The sequence below is a fragment of the Ciconia boyciana genome, chromosome 14 (assembly GCF_034638445.1).
Source record: "Ciconia boyciana chromosome 14, ASM3463844v1, whole genome shotgun sequence".
Taxonomy (NCBI): domain Eukaryota; kingdom Metazoa; phylum Chordata; class Aves; order Ciconiiformes; family Ciconiidae; genus Ciconia; species Ciconia boyciana.
The window spans coordinates 11493653-11515004 of record NC_132947.1 but is presented as its reverse complement, the minus strand read 5'-3'; the positions used below and the strand labels follow the sequence as shown (position 1 = coordinate 11515004).

The 21352-nt window shown below is 56.3% G+C and overlaps 2 protein-coding genes across 2 annotated transcripts; both read right to left on the bottom strand.

Moving 5' to 3' along the window:
* Nucleotides 1-1675: 1675 nt before the first annotated feature.
* LOC140659497 (P2Y purinoceptor 1-like) lies at nt 1676-4189 on the bottom strand. Its single transcript, XM_072879228.1, has one exon. It carries the CDS (start codon nt 4016-4018, stop codon nt 2963-2965), a length of 1056 nt encoding a protein of 351 aa, XP_072735329.1. The 5' UTR covers nt 4019-4189; the 3' UTR covers nt 1676-2962.
* A 4234-nt stretch (nt 4190-8423) lies between these two features.
* On the bottom strand, nt 8424-14127 carry CCN5 (cellular communication network factor 5). The gene is made up of 5 exons (XM_072879329.1): nt 13971-14127; nt 11364-11580; nt 10522-10773; nt 10134-10327; nt 8424-9611 (listed from the first exon to the last, which is right to left on the bottom strand). Exons 1-5 carry the CDS (start codon nt 14058-14060, stop codon nt 9588-9590), a joined length of 777 nt encoding a protein of 258 aa, XP_072735430.1. The 5' UTR covers nt 14061-14127; the 3' UTR covers nt 8424-9587.
* Nucleotides 14128-21352: the final 7225 nt, after the last annotated feature.

Genomic DNA, 21352 nt, shown 5'->3' with positions numbered 1-21352 from the left:
GAAAGGACCTCGCTCAAAGCCAGCCCCTGAGCGGGTGGGTGCCGACCCAGGCGCTGCCGCAGGTCTTCTGCTCAGGTCTTCTCCCTGCACTTGTGCCAGCCAGGAGCTGAGGCTGACGCCTGGTGCAGGATGCAGCCACGGCACAGCAACTCCGGTGGGCACTGACCCCCTCCTGCCAGCAGCAAATGCTTGCGCACGGCCCTGCCAACGGCTGGCAGAGCTGCTAGGAGAAGGGGGAACAGGGCAGCTCCCCACCTCCCCTGTCCCCTCGTCCACTGCTGAAACACACACTACGTCCTCGCCTCCCCACGCCATGAGTGGGGACTAGCACAGAGCAAGAGCTGCCCATGCTGGTTGCTCCAGGGACAATCCCACCGCTCTGCTCCCAGGAGATAAAGAGCACTGGGGAGGTTTTGAGGGCTCAGCAGTGCCCACGCGTTTTGAGCGGGTCCCCAGCAGTGACCATGCCCTGGAGCGTCCCGCAGAGAGCAGCGGCTGCTCTTTGCGAGGGAAGGAGCCTCCCCTGACCGCAGGGGCTGGAGGAGGGAGGGCTGCTTTGCTGCTCTATCACCAGCTGCGAAAGCCGGCGATGCAGGCTCATGTGCCAGCGGTTGGCCCTTAATTACACATACAGCTAATAAAGGGAAGGAGCTGGTTTCTTCAGTTCACAAGGGGAAGGAGCATTGTCTGAGAATCAAGGGGACTGCAAAGCGTAAGATACAAAAGAACCCCACCCACCCTGTATCTCAGGGGCATCAGCCCAACACACAGATCCTTAATGGCTTTTGCTGATTTGACAGATACAGGACACAGAAAAATGAGCACATTTATGGTTGCAATTGTCCCTGGGGCTCAGAGATGTTTCTCAGGATACAGATCTTTAAATCATCATTAACAACGACATGAGGGGGCACTGGAGAAGGCAGAGTTGGGCACAGTGACGCAGGGGGTGAGAGCAGAGTTTGCTGGCACTTCCTACGCAGCTCTCCCTCCCTGGGGTTGCAGTGATGCTTTATTTCAATCAGTCATGCACAAAGTGGGTGCAGTGACAGGGGGCTGCAGCTCCTGTGGGCTGTGGGGAGCTGCAGCATCTTGGATGGGATCCATGTGGGAAGATGGAAGAGCTGGACAGGTTTCGGAGGTGTGGGTATTTTTTCAGGAAAGGAGGAGAAGAGTTCAGAGCTCTGAAGAAGCCCAGATCCAGGGAGTGTGTGCAAGGAACAGAGGCCAGATCTGATCCTAATGTCCCAAGTCTTCCCTACTGCAGAGACAGAAGAATATCTCACTTGGGAATTTAAGCTTAGCCTTTGGGTTTCCTCTGGATGAGGTGGGAGCTGAAAGTTTCAGGGCTTTGCTGGACCCCTGCCTAGTGCTGAGCAGACGCTGGGGACCTACCTCAGTGCACGCCTGGCCCAGCACTGCTCTCCGCCGGCTGCCTGCAGCCTCGCCGCGCGGGCCGGCAGCGCTCCCGGCAGCTCCTCGTCTGCAGAGCCCTGGGAAACTCGTCACCGCTCCCCGCAGCAGGCGGGCCCCGCAGGACAGCTGGCTCCCGTGTTCCTATAAAGCTTTAAAAGAAGTCAGGCGACTCATGACTGAAAGCATTAGGTGTTTATTTGCACTTCAGACATATTAGCTCCATCTGAAAGCCAGTCGCTTCCTCTGTGCAGGAGCAAAGGTGGGTCTGTGCAAGGAGCAGCTGACGTGATAAATATCGGGCTTTGGGCCAAAAAGCACAGTGTCCATGGGTCAGCACTTTCCCAGAACGGGCTGGTTTTAACTCGCAATCTACTTCCTTCAGCCGAGCTGCAAGATCTGCTGTTGCAAATCGCATCGCTCCTTTCACAAGGATCGAAATGTTCAAGCTGTTGATGGTGGGGAACACCAAGAGCAAAAACCAAAAAGCTGCTCGGGAGCCTCTGCTCCCCCCCGAAGCAGATATCCCCACGACCCTCCCCGGCAACGACACGCAGACTGCCCTTGCCATCGAATCTTGCCTTCACAAGCCTTCAAACGAGCATTGCCTCTCTTTTTTTTGCATGTCTAATTTTTAATAGACATGTCTAATCCCCACGCAAGCCTGGAATTAAGAGTAAGATGCAGTCACCCACCTGAAGATTTCCAAACTCTCCTGGGATTTGCCTGCTGAAAGCAGTGGTTCAGGCTACTGCAGTCATTCGCCTTGCAAAAAAAACCAAACCCAACCAACAGCCTCCGGAAACTTTAAAATGCCAATTTGTTCTTGTCTGCTATATGCTCTTCTGGAAGAGAGTCAGTAATGCTAAAATTCTTTTTTCTTCTGTGAAGGAGGTGGGCAGTAGAGGATAACACAGATCCCAAAGCAGCTCAGTCACCCAGGAACAACTAACCCAGGAACTGGCACAGCTTAGTCATCTATTTAAAACCTGATATTTTTATGAATATTTCCATTTCCAAAGCGCTTCCTCCCTGCAAAAATTCACCCTCTCTGCTGTGCTGTGATGCAGGGAGTTAATTCCCAGTGCCGTCTCCTTGGGTGAAGGAGGGAATCCTGTCTCAAACCCATGTCCAGCGGGGGAGAGGGGGTGCAGCGGGGGGACAAGGCAGCGTTCACACCTATCTCTCACTCACTGAGGAGTTCGATGAGCGGATGGGGATCCAGGGGGACGTTAACCAGCTCTGAGAGTTGCACTGGAAGCTGGGCTGAGAAATACTTCAGGACTGGAATAAATGCAACATTTACCTCCTTCCATCTCCAGGTGTACTGTAGGCAAAATGGTTGGGTTGAGTAGCTTTGCTCTAAAAACCTGGTCCCAGTTTGCTCTCTGACACCAGCAGTCCTGTCTGTCCCTTGTGTGAGACTGGAGCCAGTGATGCTGCAGTCACCATCTCTGCAAAACAGGCATCAAGGTGGGGGGGGCTGCTCCTGAGAAGGGGCCGATTGCAAACCGAAGTAGTGCATCCTTTGGAGGGGGTGTTGAGTACCTCAGAGCTCATCAGAAGCCTCCTCCTCACAAAGAATGATCTTAATCTTCTTCTCATGCGCCTGGCAAGAGGTTTTGCTCCTGAAGGTGGACCCCAGGGACTGGCTGGCTCTTTGGCGGATGGTCCTCATACGTGACATGCAGTCTTCACTGGTCATCACATAGAGCAGGGGGTTAAGGGCACTGTTGAAGCTGGCCAGGCCTCGGGTCACCTGGTAGGAAATGTAGATGTTCTTCAAAGCCTGCGTGCAGGACCCTTGCAGCTGCCAGCCTCGAGACAACAGGTTGAGGTTTCTGAAGATGTGGTAGGGGAGGAAGCAGATGGAGAAGAGGACCATCACGAGAATCACCAGTCTGATGCTTCTTCTCCTGAGGCTGAAATCCATGGTATCGTTCCTGCAGAGCACCACCACCACATGGCAGTAGCATCTGATGATGATGAGGAACGGGATGACGAAGCCAGTCACAGTGATGGCCACGGTGTACGGCAAGTAAACGCCCAGGTTCTCGTGCCCTGTCGTGTCGTGGCACCGCGTCCCCGTGTTGTCCATCTTGCTGAAGGTGAAATCGGGAGCTACCTGCGCGATGACCCACACCCAGACCATCGTGCTGAGCCACGCGGAAGAGGTTGCCCCCTGGCACCTGCCCCGCGCCTTCAGCGGGTGCACGATGCCCAGGTAGCGGTGGATGCTGATGCAGGTGAGGAAGCCGATGCTGGCGTAGAGGTTGAGGTGGAAGAGGCCCCTGGTGATCTGGCACCAGCCCTGCCCGAAGAGCCACACTCTGCCCCGCAGGTAGTAGCTGACGAGGAAGGGCAGCGTGCTGATGTACAGCAGGTCGGCCAGGCCCAGGTTGCCCACCAGCAGGCCAAGGGGATGGTGGGCACCGCGCCGGGGCCCGGTGCAGAGGTGCCACAGCCCCAGCCCGTTCCCCACCAGCCCCAGGGGGATCACTGCCAGGTAGACAGCGGGCAAGAAGCGCTGGGAGAAGGCGGTGTCCACAGGGCACAGGGCTCCGCTGCCATTGCCCGGCCACGGGGCGAGAGCCTCCGCGGCCATCGGGCGCTGCGGCAGCCCTGCCCGCGGTGGGGCGGCTGCTCCCGGGGCGGTGCCGGTCGTGGTGCAGCCCGGAGGTGCCGGCGCCGGACGAAGCGAAGCGCTGCCGGTTGCCCGTGGCGGGGGCGGGGTGGCAGCGGCAGCGCCGCGCCCAGAGCCAGCCCCGGCAGCGCGGTGTGCCCCGGCAGCGCGGTGTGCCCCGGCGCGGGCTGCGGCTGCCCTCGGCTCCCCGCTCCTGCCGGGCCCCGGACGGGGGGCTTGGGGTGCAGGGATCTCTCCCGGAGCGTGGGGAGGATGTGGCGAGGGCCGCCTCGGCGGAGAGCCTGGGTGTCCGGCGGCTTCCGCCGCTCCCTCGGCGCCGGCCGCCGGCCCACTTGAGATATTTTGAGCCGGGCGCCGGGGACGCGCGGGCCCGCGGCTATTTTGGACACCGGGCGTGCCCGGGGGGAGCGGGAGGAAGGGAGCAGCGAGGCGGGAGGGGGGGCTCCGGCTCAGAGCGGGTGGGAGCTGTCTGACGGCAGGGGCCGAAGCTTTCAGCCTGCTCCCGCTTCTGCCCTGTCCCGCTCGGGGGGAGGAGAGACCCCGCATCCCTCCAGCCCAGGGGCCGGAAGCCTGCTCCCCGTGAGCCGTCCCTCGCTTCCCCTCAGGACGCCCTTTCTCCTGGCCCCGCTGCTCTGGCTGCGCCGTCCACCCAGAAACACGGGGAGCGGGGGTGAGGCAGAGACCGGCAGCTCCCCACGGGCCCGGTGCCGCTCCGGCAGCGCGCGTGGGGCAGGCAGCGCCAGCGGGCCCCGGCGGGCCCAGCCGCCCGCCCTCGGCGCGGGCAGCAGTAAGCCCCGCTCCCTGCCCAACACCTGCACCTTCCCTACGGCAGGCAGCGACCACCCGCTCTTGCTGCCTACTTCTTCTATATCCCTCCCCAGGTACGCAAATCCTCTTCTCCCCCTCCCCTTGGAGCGGTTTTGACCCACGCGGGGAGGAAATGCGAGGCAGGCTGTGACCTTCCTCTCCTGCCTTCCCTGTCGCAGGGGATGTCATGCAGAAGACACCCAGGTACGGTGGGGTTGGGGCAAGAGCTAAAACCAGCCACCGCAAAGAGGACCCCCAAGGAAAGCCGGCCCCCGTTTGCATTGCTGAGCAGCTGCTGCCGCATAAACAAGGCCAGAAATAACTTTATCTCCAGGCGCAGGAGTAAACAGGCAATCAGAAGGGATAAGGTTTACCCTGGCAAGCCATAGGGAAACGACCTTGGCAAAATGATGTCAAGTAAAGGTCTGGGCCCAGGAAGGGCCACGGCTCCCTGCTTTCCTGGAACTTCATCTGGGGCAGGGTGGGAAGAGGCTGGTACCTCATCTGCCAGCAGGGAAGGAGGGGGGCGAGTCCTGCTGCGGCATCCCGACTGCCCTTCCCTCCCTGGGAGCAGCCGAACATCTCCGCTAGACCATACTCGGGCACGGCCGGTCAGGGCCAGCGTAGGGAAGCCCAAGACATGGGGTGGTAGTAGCTCTTATTGTGAGTATCAGTGTGTTGACTCCAAAAAGTGCTTGCTGGAGCAGATAAATGATGGGAAAGGCTGTATGTTATTTCCTGCCTGCATGATAAAATCTCACCACTACAGGCGTGCCCCGAGATGTGGCGCTTAAAAGCTGTTTCCATGGGGTGAGGATATGGCTTTTCTGAGGTTTGCATAGGCTGTGGTGAAGCTGTGCTCCTGGAGTAACAGGGAGGGGGTCCATGGGGTTCACCCCTCAGGAAAGCACCCTTCCATCCTGCCCTGCTCCTCCCCGCTTCGCCTCCATGCATTTCAGCTGCTCCTGCAGCCTGGGGTTGGGGTGGCACTTGCAGAGCAACTTTATGGAGGTGTGGAAGTGCAGCGAGATGAGAGGAACAAACTGGGAGCGGTCCCCTTTGTCCCAGAGCACCAGCCATTGGGGAAACCGAGGCAGAGACAGCAGCCGCTGTAAGCGTTGGAAGGGTCACAAGCTGCTCTCAGCACTGTAGGGAAAACTTTCTCTGTCCCCAAAATGAAGGCTTGGGGCTGGGTGCCTCCTGCCATGGGAAGGGAGAAGCAGGGCACGGGGAGCACTGCCCATGCCCGGCTGCAGCCCCGAGCCCTCCACATCTCCTGCTCTCTGGACCTGTTTGAGGCACGCACACAGCGGCACGGCTCCTCTCTCGTGCCTGCCTCGTGTGTGTTTAAGGTGTTCACTTGAGCCGTGATTTCATTCGCAGTAGAGGTGCTGCCACCCAGCTCTGCCTGAGTATCCTGTACTGGGATGCTCGCCCCGGTTCCCGGCTCCAGCACGCAGCAGCGATGCTGCTACCAGCACGTCCAGGGCCGTGTGACAGCACAGGGCTGGGATGGCTCCTGCGGGTAGCAAACACGTAGCCTGAGTGGTGGGCTTTTGGGCAACCAACTCAAGGCTCTTCACCAACAGCAAAAAAATGGCCTTGATCTGCTTTTTTTTCTTGAGCACTGCACTCTTGTGCTCAGGGAGGTATGTGACAACGTTTAGCTTTAATGAGGGGCTCATCCAGTCCTTTCTCAGCCAACTCCATGCTTTTAAAAATCATCAGTCATGAGAATGGCTTGGGAAAAAAATTCTGATGCACGTTGTTTACTCCTGCAGCAGCGCGCAGTTTCTCCTTCAGGTGCTGGGTGTGCTTGCTCCGAAACGAGCTGTGATCTGTTGCTCACTGCTGGTTCGGGAATATGGTTGTCAAATCACATGCCATTTATGTGTGCAGATGTGGCAGTATGCCTTGAGGACAGGGTGAGTTGTCTTCTGTTTTGGGGTTTTTTTTTATCTTTACAGGTGACCATAATCATCTGTGGATGGCAGAGTATTTCTCTACTGCCCCACAAGAGCAGGCAAAGCCCAGGACCCGCTGTGTCAGAGGCTGCAATAAACATCATCCTCAAATAACCACGTTTCCAGGGTAGCAGGGCTTTAGAGGGAACAGCAAATATTGTGAGACCAGCAATCAAATTGCAAGAGTTGATTTCCCTGTATTCTTAGGGAAAAATAATTCTGATTTATTTGGATTAATTAATTCATTATTTAGATGTTTTCTGCTTAGTGAATCAGGGAGAAATGACATTTTGCAGGAAAAAAAAAAAAAGAAAATTATAGCAGAGGTGCGTTGAGTCATTTCTGTTGGAGATGAGAATTGCAGGTTGTGGCTTAAAAAGTGACCTTTTGATTTTTACCATCACCCAGAGGCGGCTGGGCAGGATTTGGGAGGGGATGAGAGCCCTGGCAGCGCTCCCTGCCAGCAGCTCACCTGGCCTTGGTGGCCGTGTCCCAACATGCTGAAACAAGAACTGGCTTAAAAACCAGGATTTTCAGTACACAGAACATATCTTATCCATGTCAATCAAGGAACATTGTGGTTTTAAAGTCTACATGAGCCTCGTGTCACTGCTTTTTTGGTGCAGCCATTGCAGAAGGGAAAAAGCCAACAAAAGCTGCAGACCGGGCCGTGTTCATTCTGTGATTTGCTGCCTGCCAGAGGTTCACTGCGTCCCCCGTCTCAAACTGAATTAATGATTTGTATTCGAGCAGAGCACCAGATGATCACAGTAAATAATTCTCTTTGTAAGCAATGTTTTACTGCATGAGCAGTGAGATTTTTTTTTTTTCTTTTTTTCCCCCCAAGAGGTGACTGAAAAGCATCCTTGACTTTAATTTTATTTTCAGCACTTGCAGGGACTGGGAGAGCGGGCGAGTGGCTGCCTTGGCCCTGCTGCCTTTCCTGCTGCTTGTGGGGAGGCTTTCCCCCGGGCAGGAGAGGGGAGCTCCCTCTGCCTTTTGCCCCTGCACCCCTACATCTGCCCCAGTATTGCGTTGGCCAGGGCCGGGAGGACGGTCAGCTGGTGATGATGGTGGCATGGTGCCGGGGAAGTCCTGGTCCGGGGTGAGCGGAGGAGGTGTGGGGCTGGCGGGAGGAGGGATGAGTTACAGGGGGAGAATCTGGGCTTCGTTTTTGGGGGGCTGAGAAGAGGCATGGCCTGGTCTGTGCCTGGGGCTGCAGACCCAGCAGTAACGCAGCCGGCACCGTGCCGTGCTCTTCCCCGCATCCCGGCAGCGAGTGGAGACCCAGGCACCGCTATGGGCAGGGCTGGTCCCATCGGCAGAGTGGATGGAGCTCCTGGCTGGGTAAAAGGGAAGGGGCAGGATTTAATCCAGGATATAATATACTGTAATAATGTTTTCAATGCTTTGATTAACGTTATTTTTCTTTTTTATTTTCTTATTCTAAGCAGCCTGAATCGAGGTGCCTCCAAGCTGCCCCGTCCTGGGTCAGGCCTTTTCTGCAGCAGCCGAGCTGGCCATGAGCAGCAGGGCTCCCGAGGGCTCGCCGGAGCCAGGCTCACCCCGCACAGACAGGCCCAGACAAGCTCCACACCTAGGCGAGCGCATCTTTATTTTCAGTTCCACGAATACACATCTAAACTGCCCAGATCTCGCCTGGACACGTCACCTAAACCACTGCTCCTTTCCAGTTGCCCTTCTCGCCTGCCTCGCCATGGGATGTGCATTCCCTCTGCACGCTTGTGCGAGGCCGTTAGAGGGCATTTGGGTTTCATTTTTCAATCACCCAGAAGGATTATCGCTGGGAGAAAGTAAAGGCAGAGCTGCCGAGCAGCTCTCCTGCGCCGACTCTTGCATAGCTGGAGCAGCTCCAGCCCGTCGGGAGACGGCCCCGACTCATCTTTGTGATTTGTTTTCTCTTTTTCTTGCTTTTCTTTTGGCCTTGGCTCGTGGGGTATGCGCTTGGATGGCAAGCGGTATGTCTGGTGCTGCTGAGCGGTGTCTCCTGCGTCTGAGCTCCTCCCTCGCCGAAGCCCTGCCAAACCACCAGCGCTTTGGAGAGGAGGAGGCCAGGCGGAGCAGGAAGGTTTGTGTTTATTCTGGAGAGATGCGGGGAAGGTGAATTAGAGCTGCCATCAGGAGGACGCCTCTGCCCATGCCCAGGAAGGCGGCTGCCGGGTCACTGGGATATCGTGGGATGGCCGAGCTCATGCACAGTCGAGCTGCGCAGCCCGGCGCAGCGGTGACTTGTGGTGCGCGGCCCGATGTACTTGCTCCTTCCCCGGGGGCCAGGGCATGAGGCATCCCCACTGGGGATTTGGGCTTCTCGATGGTGGAGACGGTCTCTCTCTCAGCCCCTGCAGAGCAGAGCTGCGTGCGTGACATGGTGGAGGAGCAGCATCACCTCTCCAAATCCCACTGATCCGGGAAAGGACCAATTCCTGTTTTCTCGGATGGGTTCATGCTCATGGCAGGGTTTCCCCATTTCCCATTTCATTCAGCCTAAGAAACTCAGGGATGCTGCCCAGTGACCCTGCCTGGGGCAGCGGGGGTGCACAGAGGGGGCGGGTGCTGCATGACATGGGGATCTTGTTCTCTATTTCCACCCTCCTTTGCAGCCAAAGTCCATCAGTTCTTCCCCAGTTTCCCAAGGGATGCATCCTCCATCTCCACCGAAACCACAGTGCCGTGGGCTTGTGCCAGACTCTTTGCCAGGACGAGGCGTTGGCTCCGGGATGCGACTGGGGTGGGCACAGCTACAAACGACCTCCTCTTCCCCTCTGGAAAGGCAGAGCAGAGAGCGATGGGGAGATGGAGCGGAGCGGAGGCACGTCCCCTGCGTCTAGGGAGCAGGGGCACTTGGCACTGTGGGTGCCATGCGAGCAAGGCAGTTTTGCCCCATGTCCGTGCTGGAGCTGTGCCAGGCTAATTAAAGGGGTGGCAGAGCCCTGCCTCTCGGGTGTACCCAGGGAGCCAGGCAGGAGCTGCAGATGCATCTCCAGCCGCAGGGGCAGGTGAAACCCACCTGTGGGTCCCAGGGTTATGTGGGATCCACGGTGCTCTTGGGTTCAGATACCCAGAGACCCCAAAATTCACGTCTGCACCTGCCATCAGCTGTTTTCCAAGCACAGTTTCAGGAGACAGTTTATCTGTCCCTGAGACACGGTCAGGTTGTGGCTGGGGAGGGGTGATGGGGTGCCCACGGGTAACTGGGGATCCCATGGCTCGTGTTGGCTGGCATTTCCCTTTCTCGGTCAAACCTTTTTCCCAGAGGTGCCCGCTTCACCGAGGCCCTCACTTACCACCGGGGATGCTGCTGGCAGAGCCGGGCAGGGTCTGGCCATGCAGAGCCGCCTCTGAGTCTCCAGCCTGCAGTAGCGGTTCTGGTTGGAGACGCGGGTAGAAAAGCCCACGCCGCAGGTGGCCGAGCAGGCGCTCCACTCCGTGCCCCACTCCTGGCAGGGGTACGGCCGCGGCGGGGACACTGCCCCAGGGGCTGGATGAAAAGAGATGAGGGGAAAAGGGTGGTTGGAGCCAGATGCTGTGCAGCGTAGCCTCCGGGTGCTGCGGGCATAGCCCTGCATGGCGGGGAAATAAGGTGTCTCGTGTTGATGTTCATGGTCTGGGGTGAAGGGACCATCCCTAGAGACCTGCACGGGCATCCCCTCGCTGGCATGCCCTGCATCTTACCTGCCCCAGCATCCTGGAGGATGTGCCGGTCCCGGGCTTCGCAGATCCACTCTGGGCAGCACTTCCCTGGGACCTCCACGCGCCGTGGGTAGGGGCAGTCCGGGGTGGGCAGCCGGACATCCTCCTGGCAGAGCGGGACACAGGTGAAGCCCCCGTCCAGGCAGCGGCACTGCAGTTTGCAGCTGGGCTGGAAAACCTCCCCATCTCGATAGACTCTGCCGTTCACCTCGCAGCCCTCCTCACCGTCTTCAACTGCAGGCAACAGCCGGGGAGCCCGTTAGGGACAAAGTGACAGAGAGATGCGGATGGCAGAGGGGACTGCTGGGGGAAACCGAAGAGTTTCCCCTTCTGCTGGCACGAAGGGACTGAACTGGGGGGCCACAGAAGGGACTGAGAAGCCTCCTCCTCTTCCCTACCTCCCCTCCTCATTTTCAAAGCAGCAGCTCACCAGTTGGTGAGAAACCCACTGCCCTTTGGCCTGACCCTGCCTTTCAGGATTTTCAGGCTAGGAAAAGTTTCTCTGAAATTTCTCTGCAGGACCCCCAGGCTCCAGCCCCGGCAGGGTGACTGCAGCATCCTTGGGACCCCTGTGTCCATCCCCACTCAAACCACCCCGAAAACCCAGTTGGCAAATGGCACAAGAGCTGGCTGGAGCTGCAGCACAGCCCCGCGGCCAAGCTGTGTGCATCAGCCTCAGTTAAGCTGCTTTCGGAGCCTCAGCAGCTTCCCTGAAAGTGGTGAGCGATGCCTGGAGCTGGCTGGGGCCCTGGCCGGAGCTGGGGTGCGTGCTGGGCTGGGGGCACAGGGGCATCCCTGGCGGGGAGCGGGCACCCGGGGCTCACAGTTGCAGGTGGCTCCTGTCCCCGCGGACGCCGTGCTGTAGTCACAGACGAGGCCCTGGCTCTGGTCGCAGACATGGAGGAAGTCGCAGGGCTCTCCCAGGCGCCGGGCACAGATCTTACAGCAGCCGCAGCCGTCCAGGACCAGGGGGGACCCACGGGGGCAGCGGGGTGGCACCCAGGGGCAGTAGCATGGTCTCCGGCACAGCTGGGCACACACCTGCGGAGGAAAATCATCGCTGATTTAGTACAGGTTGGTTTTTGGCTAGTGGCTGCTATTTCACTGGGACAGCCAGGTAATCCTCTCTCAATCATGGGGGCAGATTTTCAGTGGAGGGAGGCTCTGAAAATCCATGGGAATATGGAGAAGCAGCCTGGAAAGCTATAAAGGCACAGCATGATGGGCACCCATGGAAACCAGGGAGAATCAGGGATGCTCAGCACTCCGCAGGATGGGAACTTAAACACACCACTGCTCTGAATACAAAGGAAGAGGATGGAGCTGCAAAGCGAACATCCCAGGTAGCGGTGGTGATTTAATGGGGCTGGCAGCCCTGGAGGCAGCCGTGCGCTGCCCTCAGCAGCCTGACCCCACGCCTGCTGCTGGGCGGCAGGTTGTGCCCAGCTGGAGACGTGGCTTCGCAGGGGCTGAATGCACGTGGTGAGGGCACAGCATCTCCCTCCGAACAGTCTTAACAGCTCTCATTCATCCTGAGAAACAGGGCATTGCATTGGCAGTGGGGGAACTGAAGCCAAAGGAACCTCCCCGCTTTTCTTCCTGGACCAGCTGCCTCCCCTGCCCGTCCCTGGCTGCAGCCTCCTCTGCCTGGCCTGGCCTGCGGGCTGAGGAGCCCCGAGACAGGCAGGTCTTCGAGGACTGGGAGCTACATTTCCCCTCCCAGCTGGACTGAGCAATTACTTCGGCAGGGCTGTGCACCACAGGCGTTTGGCTGCTCAGCTGGTCGTTTGCCAGGGCTGTGCCTGCAGGAGTTCACCTGGGGAAGGTAGGTGTTTATATCCATGGCCCATTCTGCTCGCACAATTACCCTGGCACAATCAGCTTTTGCAGGCAGCGCTCATGCTCCCATCATGTCGTATCTGACGGGGCTGTTGCATATAGGGCCTGAAGCCAAGTGATTTGGCTCTGCAGTTTGGAAGTGAATTCTTTGCCAGTACTGGCCTAACTCTGCACATGTGTGAGCCCCACGCAGCAGCTCTGAGCCGCTCTCCGGCAGCCCTGCCGCTCTGCTTGCTGCACGGCCAGCACGTGCAACGCAGGCAGCAGTTCAGCAAATGTGCAACCGAAAAATTCAGCCCTGTGCTGGTCCAGACACTGGTGTCTCTGCTGAGACTGCCAAGAGATCGATGGGTTCAGCTGGACCATGTGGATTTTAGATACCATTTTTCTTTCTCTTTTAGTTTCTCCCACTAGCATCAGTTCTGATGTGACCAGTTAGACAGAGAAGGTGGGCACTGGTGTGCTATCTGTTCCCCATTTGCAGCAGTTCAGATGTTTTTTATGGGCCTGTAAAAATGTCAGTGCCAGGAGATAAAATACATCTGAAATGGGCTGGGCAATCTGGGTCTTGCTCTAGTTTTATCAGTGAGCAGCATTATTAGTGTGGCAGAAACCAGAAAGAGACTCGCGGCAGGGACCGAAGGACTGGCCGTGTTTGGGCTGGAGGCACAAGGGCCCTTGGTGATTCTCCAGGCACTCAGCGCCTGGGGCAGGAGTCATTTCTCCGTCACAACTTACCCAGGCAGCCAAGGGCATTTTTCATCTTTCAGGAGGTTGCTATTACAAGTCAATGTTTTAGAAAGATTAGCCAAGCCAACTCCATTAATCCATTTCCCCCTGCTCCTTGTAATTAACTTGTCTTTAGATGACAATGTGGCTCCTATCAGAGATCTTAACTGTCTGGGAAAGGAGTCAAATAGGTACAACGCTGCCATGATGTCCCTGCTTGCAGAAGGTCTGCCTTGGGATTCAAGCAGCAATTAGAAGAACTTGGATCTGAGATACCCCAAACTTTTCAACTTTCCTGCTCTCTGCACAAGGCAACTATTTTCACACAGAGTCCAAGAGGAAAAAAAAAAATCACTACAACGACCCAAATCCTGTCGGAGGCATTGGCTTTGCATGAGCACCCCAGGGAGGGGGAGAGCTGAGTAATGCTGAGGCTGGTGCTCGCTGCTTGGCCCCCTGCCTCGGGAGCCTGGGCAGGGACCAAGGAGTCTGCAGGAGCCGCTACCGCCAAGCTGCCGCTCGCTCGCTCGCTCGCAGGGACGCATACCATAGCCCCGGGTGCAGGAGAGCTGCAGGGACGGGGCGAGCAAACAGAGCGCATTGCTGTCATTCCTGCGCGCTCCGTGGACTTGCAGAACAGACTCCTTTGGCCCATGGACGTTAAGACCCTGCTGCTTAACGGCAAACGTCTCTCCCAAGCATAGCTCTATCCCCATGGGACTGCATAAATACAGCCTGTCTGCCAGCCGGCGTTAGCCACCGGGCTCGTTGTAACACCCCAGTCCTCCCTGCATCTCACTTTGAAAGAACCGGGTGCTTCCCCGACTCAGGCTAAAGCCGCCCCAGGGCCCCATCTCCCTTACCTTGGGGAGGATGCAGAGGAGGGAGAGGAAGAGGAGCTGCTTCTCCAGCTGGAGCCTCATGCTGCTCTCCCCTCCGCCACTTCGGCACATCACCCCCCAGGCAGTTTGGAGGCAGCGGCGTGTTCGCAGGGTTTAAAGCCCTGAGTAGGTCCTGCTGGTGTTTATACTCTCCCCGCTCTGATGTCACTCACAGGCTCCAATATAAACATGAGTAGGTTTGGACAAGCCTCAGCATTTTCTTTTTTTTTTTTTCTTCTCTTTTTTTTTTTCCAGCCCACATTCCAGCTGCCATTTCTACTCCCCTCAAGGTGAGAACGTGCTGTCCACTGAGACAGTGAGCAAAGGGAAGGGACGCTCTCCCCGGGAAGCACGGGAGAGGGGCTGGGGAGCCAGGCTGGTGTGGTGAACCAGCCCCTTGCTGCTAGCCATGACCGGGAGGGAAGGTCCATGCCTCTTCCTACTGATCAAGGTCTGCCCAGACAGAGCTGGTGTCTTTCTCCTGGGTTTCGAAGGGCTTGGCAGGGCTGTCCCTGCTGCCACCCTGGGACATTGCCACGACCAAGCAGGAACAGGGGACCCACCCCTACGTTTTATGCTGAGCGCAGTGCGTGGCAGGCTGCGGGAGAGGGGTGAGCTGCCCACGCTGTACAGAGCCCTGAAGTCAAGGGCAGGATCCTGTCCCTCCATCGCTGGGGACAGTGCATGACTTCCTTTTGACTGCCAGCAACTCAGGCTGCGGCAGTTTGCCAGGCGAGCTCTCCAGGACGTAGAGGTGCGATTCCCTTCTCAGTTTCTCTGGCACCCCAAGAGCAGGAAAGGCACTTGCTGTGGTGGTGCTGCTGCCACAGCATCCCCCGTCCTGCGTGGGCTGCGCTGCCCAGGGAGGCAGCTGGGGCGGGGGGGCTGGACGCACATCGGGTTGCGTTGCCCCAGCGCTGGTACATGATGCAGAGGGCTGCAGTCTGGCCCTTGCAGAAGCACTGCTGATTTCAAGCCTTGTAAGCCCCAATTCAGCTCCTGAAAAATTATGACTGGCTTAAGCAATCATGAGAATTTAAAATCCAGTTTCGAGGAAGAGGAGCAGGTGCTCAGCATTTGCCTCCCAATGCTTTACCGCTTTTCAGTCTGCCCTGTGCAAGCTTTCCTTGCGGTGGCCATGTCTGGGGACTTGAGGCTGGCTCTTAGGAAAGAAAAAACTAAACATCTCAAGACCTCCAGGAAACCTTCTCCATGTTCCCACCCCCAGAGCCTATCACAAGATGTAAGAAGGGCAATTTGTGAGTCCAGAGCTCGAAGGAAAGGCCTGAGCTCACATAAGGATGCAGGGTGCCTGGCAGCTCTCCCCAGCCCCTCTCCTGCACCCCCTTGCCTGCAGGACATGGTCTGGGGGCCGGGAGCACTGCTTCTGCCCTAGCCCAAGGGACAGATCCTGGCAGCTGTGCACAGACTCTCCGTGTCTTGCAGGCATGATGAGAACTGCTGCTCTATATCATATATTTTGATATATGTTGGCAAATGCGCAGGAGGAGCCAGGTGCTGTATAAGCAGAGGACTGAAATCATGCAACTAGGACTCATGCCCCATCCCTCCCTCCAGCCTCTTTTCCCTTCCTTTTGCTTTTGCTTTTGCAAAACAGGTCCTCAGTCACCTGAGCAGCAATCCTGACCTCAGCTCCGCCGCTTGCCATAGCCTGGAAGCTGGGGCACGGAGCAGGGAGGGCAGAGCCCCGCAGGGAGGAGCACTCAGAGCTCTGATTCTCTGCTTTGGTTTTGCTTCGTTAGCTGCAATCAGTCTGTTAACGAGGTCATGGCAGCTTGTGGAAATACCAGGCCACCTTCCAAAGGCTGCTGTCACTTCTCCCGGCGCTGGAGTCTCCGCTCCTCGTGGAGAAGCCCCAGCTCCCTGCATCGCCCAAGCCCTGCCCGGAGGCAACGCTGCCCGTCGCAGGGGAGGCGTGCGGACCACGCATTGCCCCGTCCTCGCTAGCAGGGGGGTTCAGGCTGGAGGCACATCTTATGCTGCCGTTTTCTCCTCTGCGCCCCGGGGCTGATGCCCTCCCGCTGGCCACCGTGTTTCAGGTGCCGAGGCTCAGCCAGATGTCCCAGAGGCAGCTGCAGTGCCTCTACCAGCAATGGCTCGAGAGCAGCCAAAGCACTGATCCAGCCTTGCCGCAGGGAGATGGGGAGTTCAATTAATTATTCCAGGCTTGTGTTTATTAGGGAATCCTGATTAATGGGCTTGACTTCATTTCCCAATTGGAGATCAGGTGACAGTGCTGGTAAGGGAAATAAAATCCTCTCATCGCTCTCAGTAAGCAGCTTTGGGAGCAGCCAACACCCCCATGTGTGACGCCTCGGGGGGCAGCGGGCACCCTGGGGGGGCTGGGGCTCAGGGCTGCCTGTGGAGCCTGCTGCCTGCCCTCTCCTGGGCACAGGTTTGGCTCTTCGGGGTGGGGACCCCTTCTTTACGCTCTCCCTCAGCTTGGGGTAAGAGAGGACGTTGCTTCTCCCCGCACACACCTGATGTCACTGAGATTTCGCTGCAGTAAGGTGACATCACTGTGATGGTATGACATCACCGGGAAGCCAGCAGAGCTCAGGCAGCAACAGAGAGCCGCAGCGCTGAGTCAAGCAGCCGGACGGGGGCCAAACCACCACCCCGCACCCAGCCAGCTGCCCATACTTCAGATGACATCGGCAATCCCTGGCGGTGCCTCGCTGCATTTTGGGGGTCCACCGTGAACCCCCAACGTCCACCGTGACTCTGCCTTCCCGAGGAGGCTTTTCCATGGGTGACATGGGCTTGAGCTTCCCTTCTCCTGGCTCTTGGGGTCCCATGTGCCCACCCAGGTTGCCGTACCGGGAGGCCATGGGCTGCAGGCAGGGCCCAGCAAAGCGATACAGCCCTTGCGCAGGTTTTGATTTGCGAAGCTGCACGAGAGCAGCACATTAGCAGTTCATTTTATGAATACTCAGTTATAACCCTTCCCCTCTGGAGCATGTAGCCCGTATGTGTTCTGTACCATACGTGTGATTTCATAGCTAGTAATTAAGTCCATATGTTGTGTTCCACAGTTTCCATGGTATTATTGTCAGGATTTTTGGGGGTTGTATTTTTTTTTTTTTTGTGGTCAGTTGTGCAAGAAAATAGTTGATACAGGGATCTGAATACATCTCCTTTGAGTTAGCCGCTGGCAAGCTCTGCTGTTTCTATAGAAATGAAGGAACTGACCCAGTGAATTTACATTTTAGACAGCTGGTTTTTTTCATGTCTGTGCCATTTAACATGCCATCATGAATAACACTGCAAAGCTCTCATTTGTGCACCCTCTCAGCTGAAATTGCATCCATCTGTGACAGATACAGACCATATTCTCCTTCCATCCCTTTCCTTTGCTCAAGACTCTCCCTTTCTTTACTCTACGCCATGTGTTCAACGCCCTCCCTAGAGCTGGCTGAGGTCAGATCAGGGTCTGGACGTCCATCTCTGCTAAGGAGCACCTAGGCTGTCCTGAGTCCTTGCTGGGTCTCTTCCTCTTTGTATCAACAGTGAAATCATGGGTCTAGGGTGAGACCAGCTCCATACCTTGGTGGGGAGGATGTTCCCTTTGCTTCTGGGCACTCCTGGCTCAAATCTCTGCTGCAGGGGAGCAAGGCTGTCCATGGAGGGTGGACAGCACTGGTGGGAAAGCTGGAAAAACACCCAGCTTGGGAAAGCCAAAAGCCCTGAGATTAAAAGGAAACATCTCAGGTCTCCCTCAGCTGTTGGACACTTTGAGGTGGCTGCTGGCTGTTTTTCATGAGACTTCTGGAAACACCCCAGCTTTGGGAAACTTTGAAATACCTTTGTTTTTGGCAGGATGGGAAAGTTGTTTCTTACCCAGAACGAATCCAGCTCCAGTTTCAAACAGCAAGAGCTGAGAAGGTGGTGATGGCCATTTCCATCCCTGTCTGGCCATTTTTATTCCCTCTGGTTCTCACACCTTAAGTGGAGAGTGGAGCCGGGCTGGAGGACTGGCCACCCCGAGGGATGAGGGACAGGCCAGGCAATCTTTTACCTTGAGGTCACTGCTTCCACCCCAGAGCCAGGCTGGGAGAGACTGAAAGTATTTACCATCTGGTGCCTGTCCAAGTGACTTGTGAGAAAAGAATTCAGGGCTGCCGTCCAGTTTCTGATGGTCAGGCAACTACATCAGAAAACTTCGGCTTCATCTGGGACCAACTGACCCCTCCAAGCTCCCAGCCACCGCGGCAGGGCCAGCGAGGGAGCGAGCAAGAGCTGGGCATTGCCCTCTCCAAAGGAGAAAGGGTCTTTTGGATGGGGAATGGTGCGTGGTGGTGAGGACACTTGATCCTTCACCATTTTCCAGGCATTTTTAAGTAGGTTTCATTAGAAAGAAACACTGGTTTTGGGACTCGGTGCTGGTTCTGGTCTCAAAGGCTGACATTGCCAAGAGGAAGGAGCCGAGCGATTACACAGGGAGCAAACGGACTATCACAACCAAGAAAGGGCTTGCTTAGCCAAAACTATATCAAGATCTCATCGTTCAAACTGAGGGGCTTCTCGTTAGTACAGTCCAGACTTGTATCAGCTGTTGTGAAAGGACGACGCTTTTTCTTAATAGACATATCAAACCCTGGTCAGTAATTCTGTGTGATTTTTTTTTTTTGCTGCAGTCCAGACAAGAGCAATTCATAATTGTCCCCCTAAGTTAAACATTCAGATAACCCAAAGAATAAGACTTTTGTAAAACAAAGCCTGGAAACTTCAGCCAGATGAGTCTTTCCATTATTATTTGGAAAACAGTGTCAGAAATCATCACGTATCAAACATTATGATCCTCTGAGAGTTTATTTTTGGTATCAAACATCATCAAACATAAACTTACTTAAAAAAAATCTCACTAGAAGTTTTGTCTTTCAGACAAGATATAAACCCCAGATCCTGACCTTGTGTGGTTATTGACAGGCCCTTGGTATTTTCCATGGAACTGCATGGCTAACTCATGTTTCCTGATCAAATTGCTCATTCTTTTTGACTATCTCTGTTTTTCTTGTGGTTTCAGGCTAAAATAGACAGTGTTTTTCCTTCGGTTCTTGTCTTGCTCGAGTGTGCTATGTGTTCCCAAGCAGCTGCCATGTGCCTTGCAGCATCAAATAGACTGCAAATTGAGGCATGCACTAAGGGACAGCCAGTGATGCTTTTAGGTCTTGCCAAACTCACCTTGTAATTGCAGCCAGCTCTGCTATAGAGAGGGAGAGGTTAGGTGATGTCTGTGTTTCCTTCCAGCCCTGTTTTCTGTGGCTCTTGGAAGACCTTTGAGGACGCAAGTGCTGCACCCATGCAGCAGCTAGTGTTGTGCCTGGGAAGCGGGTGGTGCTGGAAGAGGTTTGGGTGACACGGGTTTTGTCTGTTCCCAAATGTCACAGCCCTTCACAGCCCCAGGGCTGGCCTTGGCTCGCCATCAGCAGGAGCACTGCGAGGCAGAGCAGCTCAGGGTGCCGGTGGATCCAGGATGTGTGCAGGGAAGGGAGGGTGATGGTGTTGGGACAGGACGGTGCTGGGGAGGGGACAGTGACCTGGGGCAAAGATAACCCTCCTCGGCTGGCATATCTCCAGTGGATGCTCTGCACAGCTTCCTTGCAAATTCCTGGTTGTTGCTGGGACCTTCCCAAAGACCTTGTGCAGCAGGCACTTCTTAGCATCCTTGTCGATTGGAAGGAGTCTGGCTTATGCAGGGAAGGGGCTTTCAGCTTAGGCATTTGGCACGTTAGCAGGGCTCAGCGCAGTCGGCCAGTCTAGGGAGGACTGAAGAGCTGCCAGTTCACCTGTCTTGCATCAGTGCTTTGTTCAAACCCAGCACTTAAAAAACCCAAATGACTGGTCACCACCCAAAACCAGTTGGCAAGGGGACCTGCTGCTACTCCCCAGGGCTCACGCCAAAGGCTTTGGGGGTGAGTCCCACTTCCTACCTCCACCCCAGGGAATAAAGCAAAGGCTGGGCTTGCCCTCCACCTCCTGAGCAAGACTAGAAAGGTTGAGGCCAGTGGTGCCTCCATGTGCAGAGGGGTCCCAGGCCCCCAGCCCTCCCCTCTGCCCCCTCCCAATGCCAAAGACATCTGGAGACATCTCCCAAGCATGCACTTCACATAAACCACCTCCTCTTGTCCACATCCCAAGTCAATACAGACACGACTGAAACCTTTAGTGTGTGTGTGGGATCCAGTTGAGAAAAACAAACCTCTCGGTCTCACTATGGTTATGAAAGCAACGATGTCGCCTGGAAAGTATGTACCAGCGAGCAAAGAGAGCTGCCTGTGTTGAGGGGCGAGCAGAGGAAGTGGGCGCCAGCTCAAATATGACTCAAAATCAGGGGAAATTATTTCTGATGAACGTAATTACTTCGGCTCCAGTCCTGATCAATATGAGGAGCTAAAATGCTCATAAACTGGCCGAGAATGCGAACTATGCAGAATGATTTGTAAAAGGTGTTTGGCTGGGTGTGCTCTGGCCCGGCTGTCAGGCTGCCCACGGGGCAGGGTGACCTGCTGCTGTGGGAGGTGGGAGAGCAGTGACTTGCTAATTGCAAACCGGTGGCCCCTGAGAATCCCCCACAAAGGAACACGGAGGCGGCTGCCTCATGCAGGTCCCGAATCTAATTAAAAGCAACCAGCCTGCTTGGCTGGGCTTCTTTTGTGCTCTGACCTCAAAGCATGAGCCGAGACTGGCCCTTTACAGCCAGGCTGGCTTATGCTGGCCCCCAGGATGTGGGGAGGTTTTGGTGGGCTGGAACCCAGTGCAGCCCAGGCTGGGGCTCTGCGTGGGCACTGGTGGGGGGCTGGAGACCTGCAGGACCACAGGGACAGAGCTGGAGGGGACGGTGTCCTCAGACCTCATGCTGGCTGAGCCCAAGCTGTGTCAAGCATGGTGTCAATCTGCATGGGAGAGATGCAGTGTCTGTGTCTTGGGGAACTGCACCCACAAAAGCAGATCAGGAGGAGGAAGCACGGCCTGGGAGATCCCCTGCAGCAAGTCCCCATGAAGCTGGTGCCTGCGGCCATCTGGAAGTGCCAGGAATTTCCTCCTGAGAAAGCAAGCAGAGGTTGGGGGATGGTGTCCTGGGGCATGGGGGTCTCCCATGAATTGGTGGTTTCCCTGACATGGTGAGGAAAGAGAAGGAGAAGGGCTGTGACAGTCTCATTTTTGTCCCACTGTTCCTCAGGGAGACTGGGAAACCCCACCATGAAAGTCTCCCACCACCTATGCTTCTTCTCAGGAGACCATCCCCAGAAACCACAACTGCAGAGAGGCAGAAATAGGAAAAGAGATGAACGGAGCCCCTGGGCTGGGAGCTACCTGTGCCCTGGCACCGCGGGGCAGGA

Coding starts and splice junctions, on each gene's coding strand:
- LOC140659497 (XM_072879228.1), bottom strand. CDS start 4,018: ATGGCCGCGGAGGCTCTCGCCCCGTGGCCGGGCAATGGCAGCGGAGCC.
- CCN5 (XM_072879329.1), bottom strand. CDS start 14,060: ATGTGCCGAAGTGGCGGAGGGGAGAGCAGCATGAGGCTCCAGCTGGAG. Junction 10,774..11,363: donor GACAGGAGCCACCTGCAACT/GTGAGCCCCGGG, acceptor TGTTGCCTGCAG/TTGAAGACGGTGAGGAGGGC. Junction 9,612..10,133: donor TGCCAGCAGCATCCCCGGTG/GTAAGTGAGGGC, acceptor CTGCCTTTCCAG/AGGGGAAGAGGAGGTCGTTT.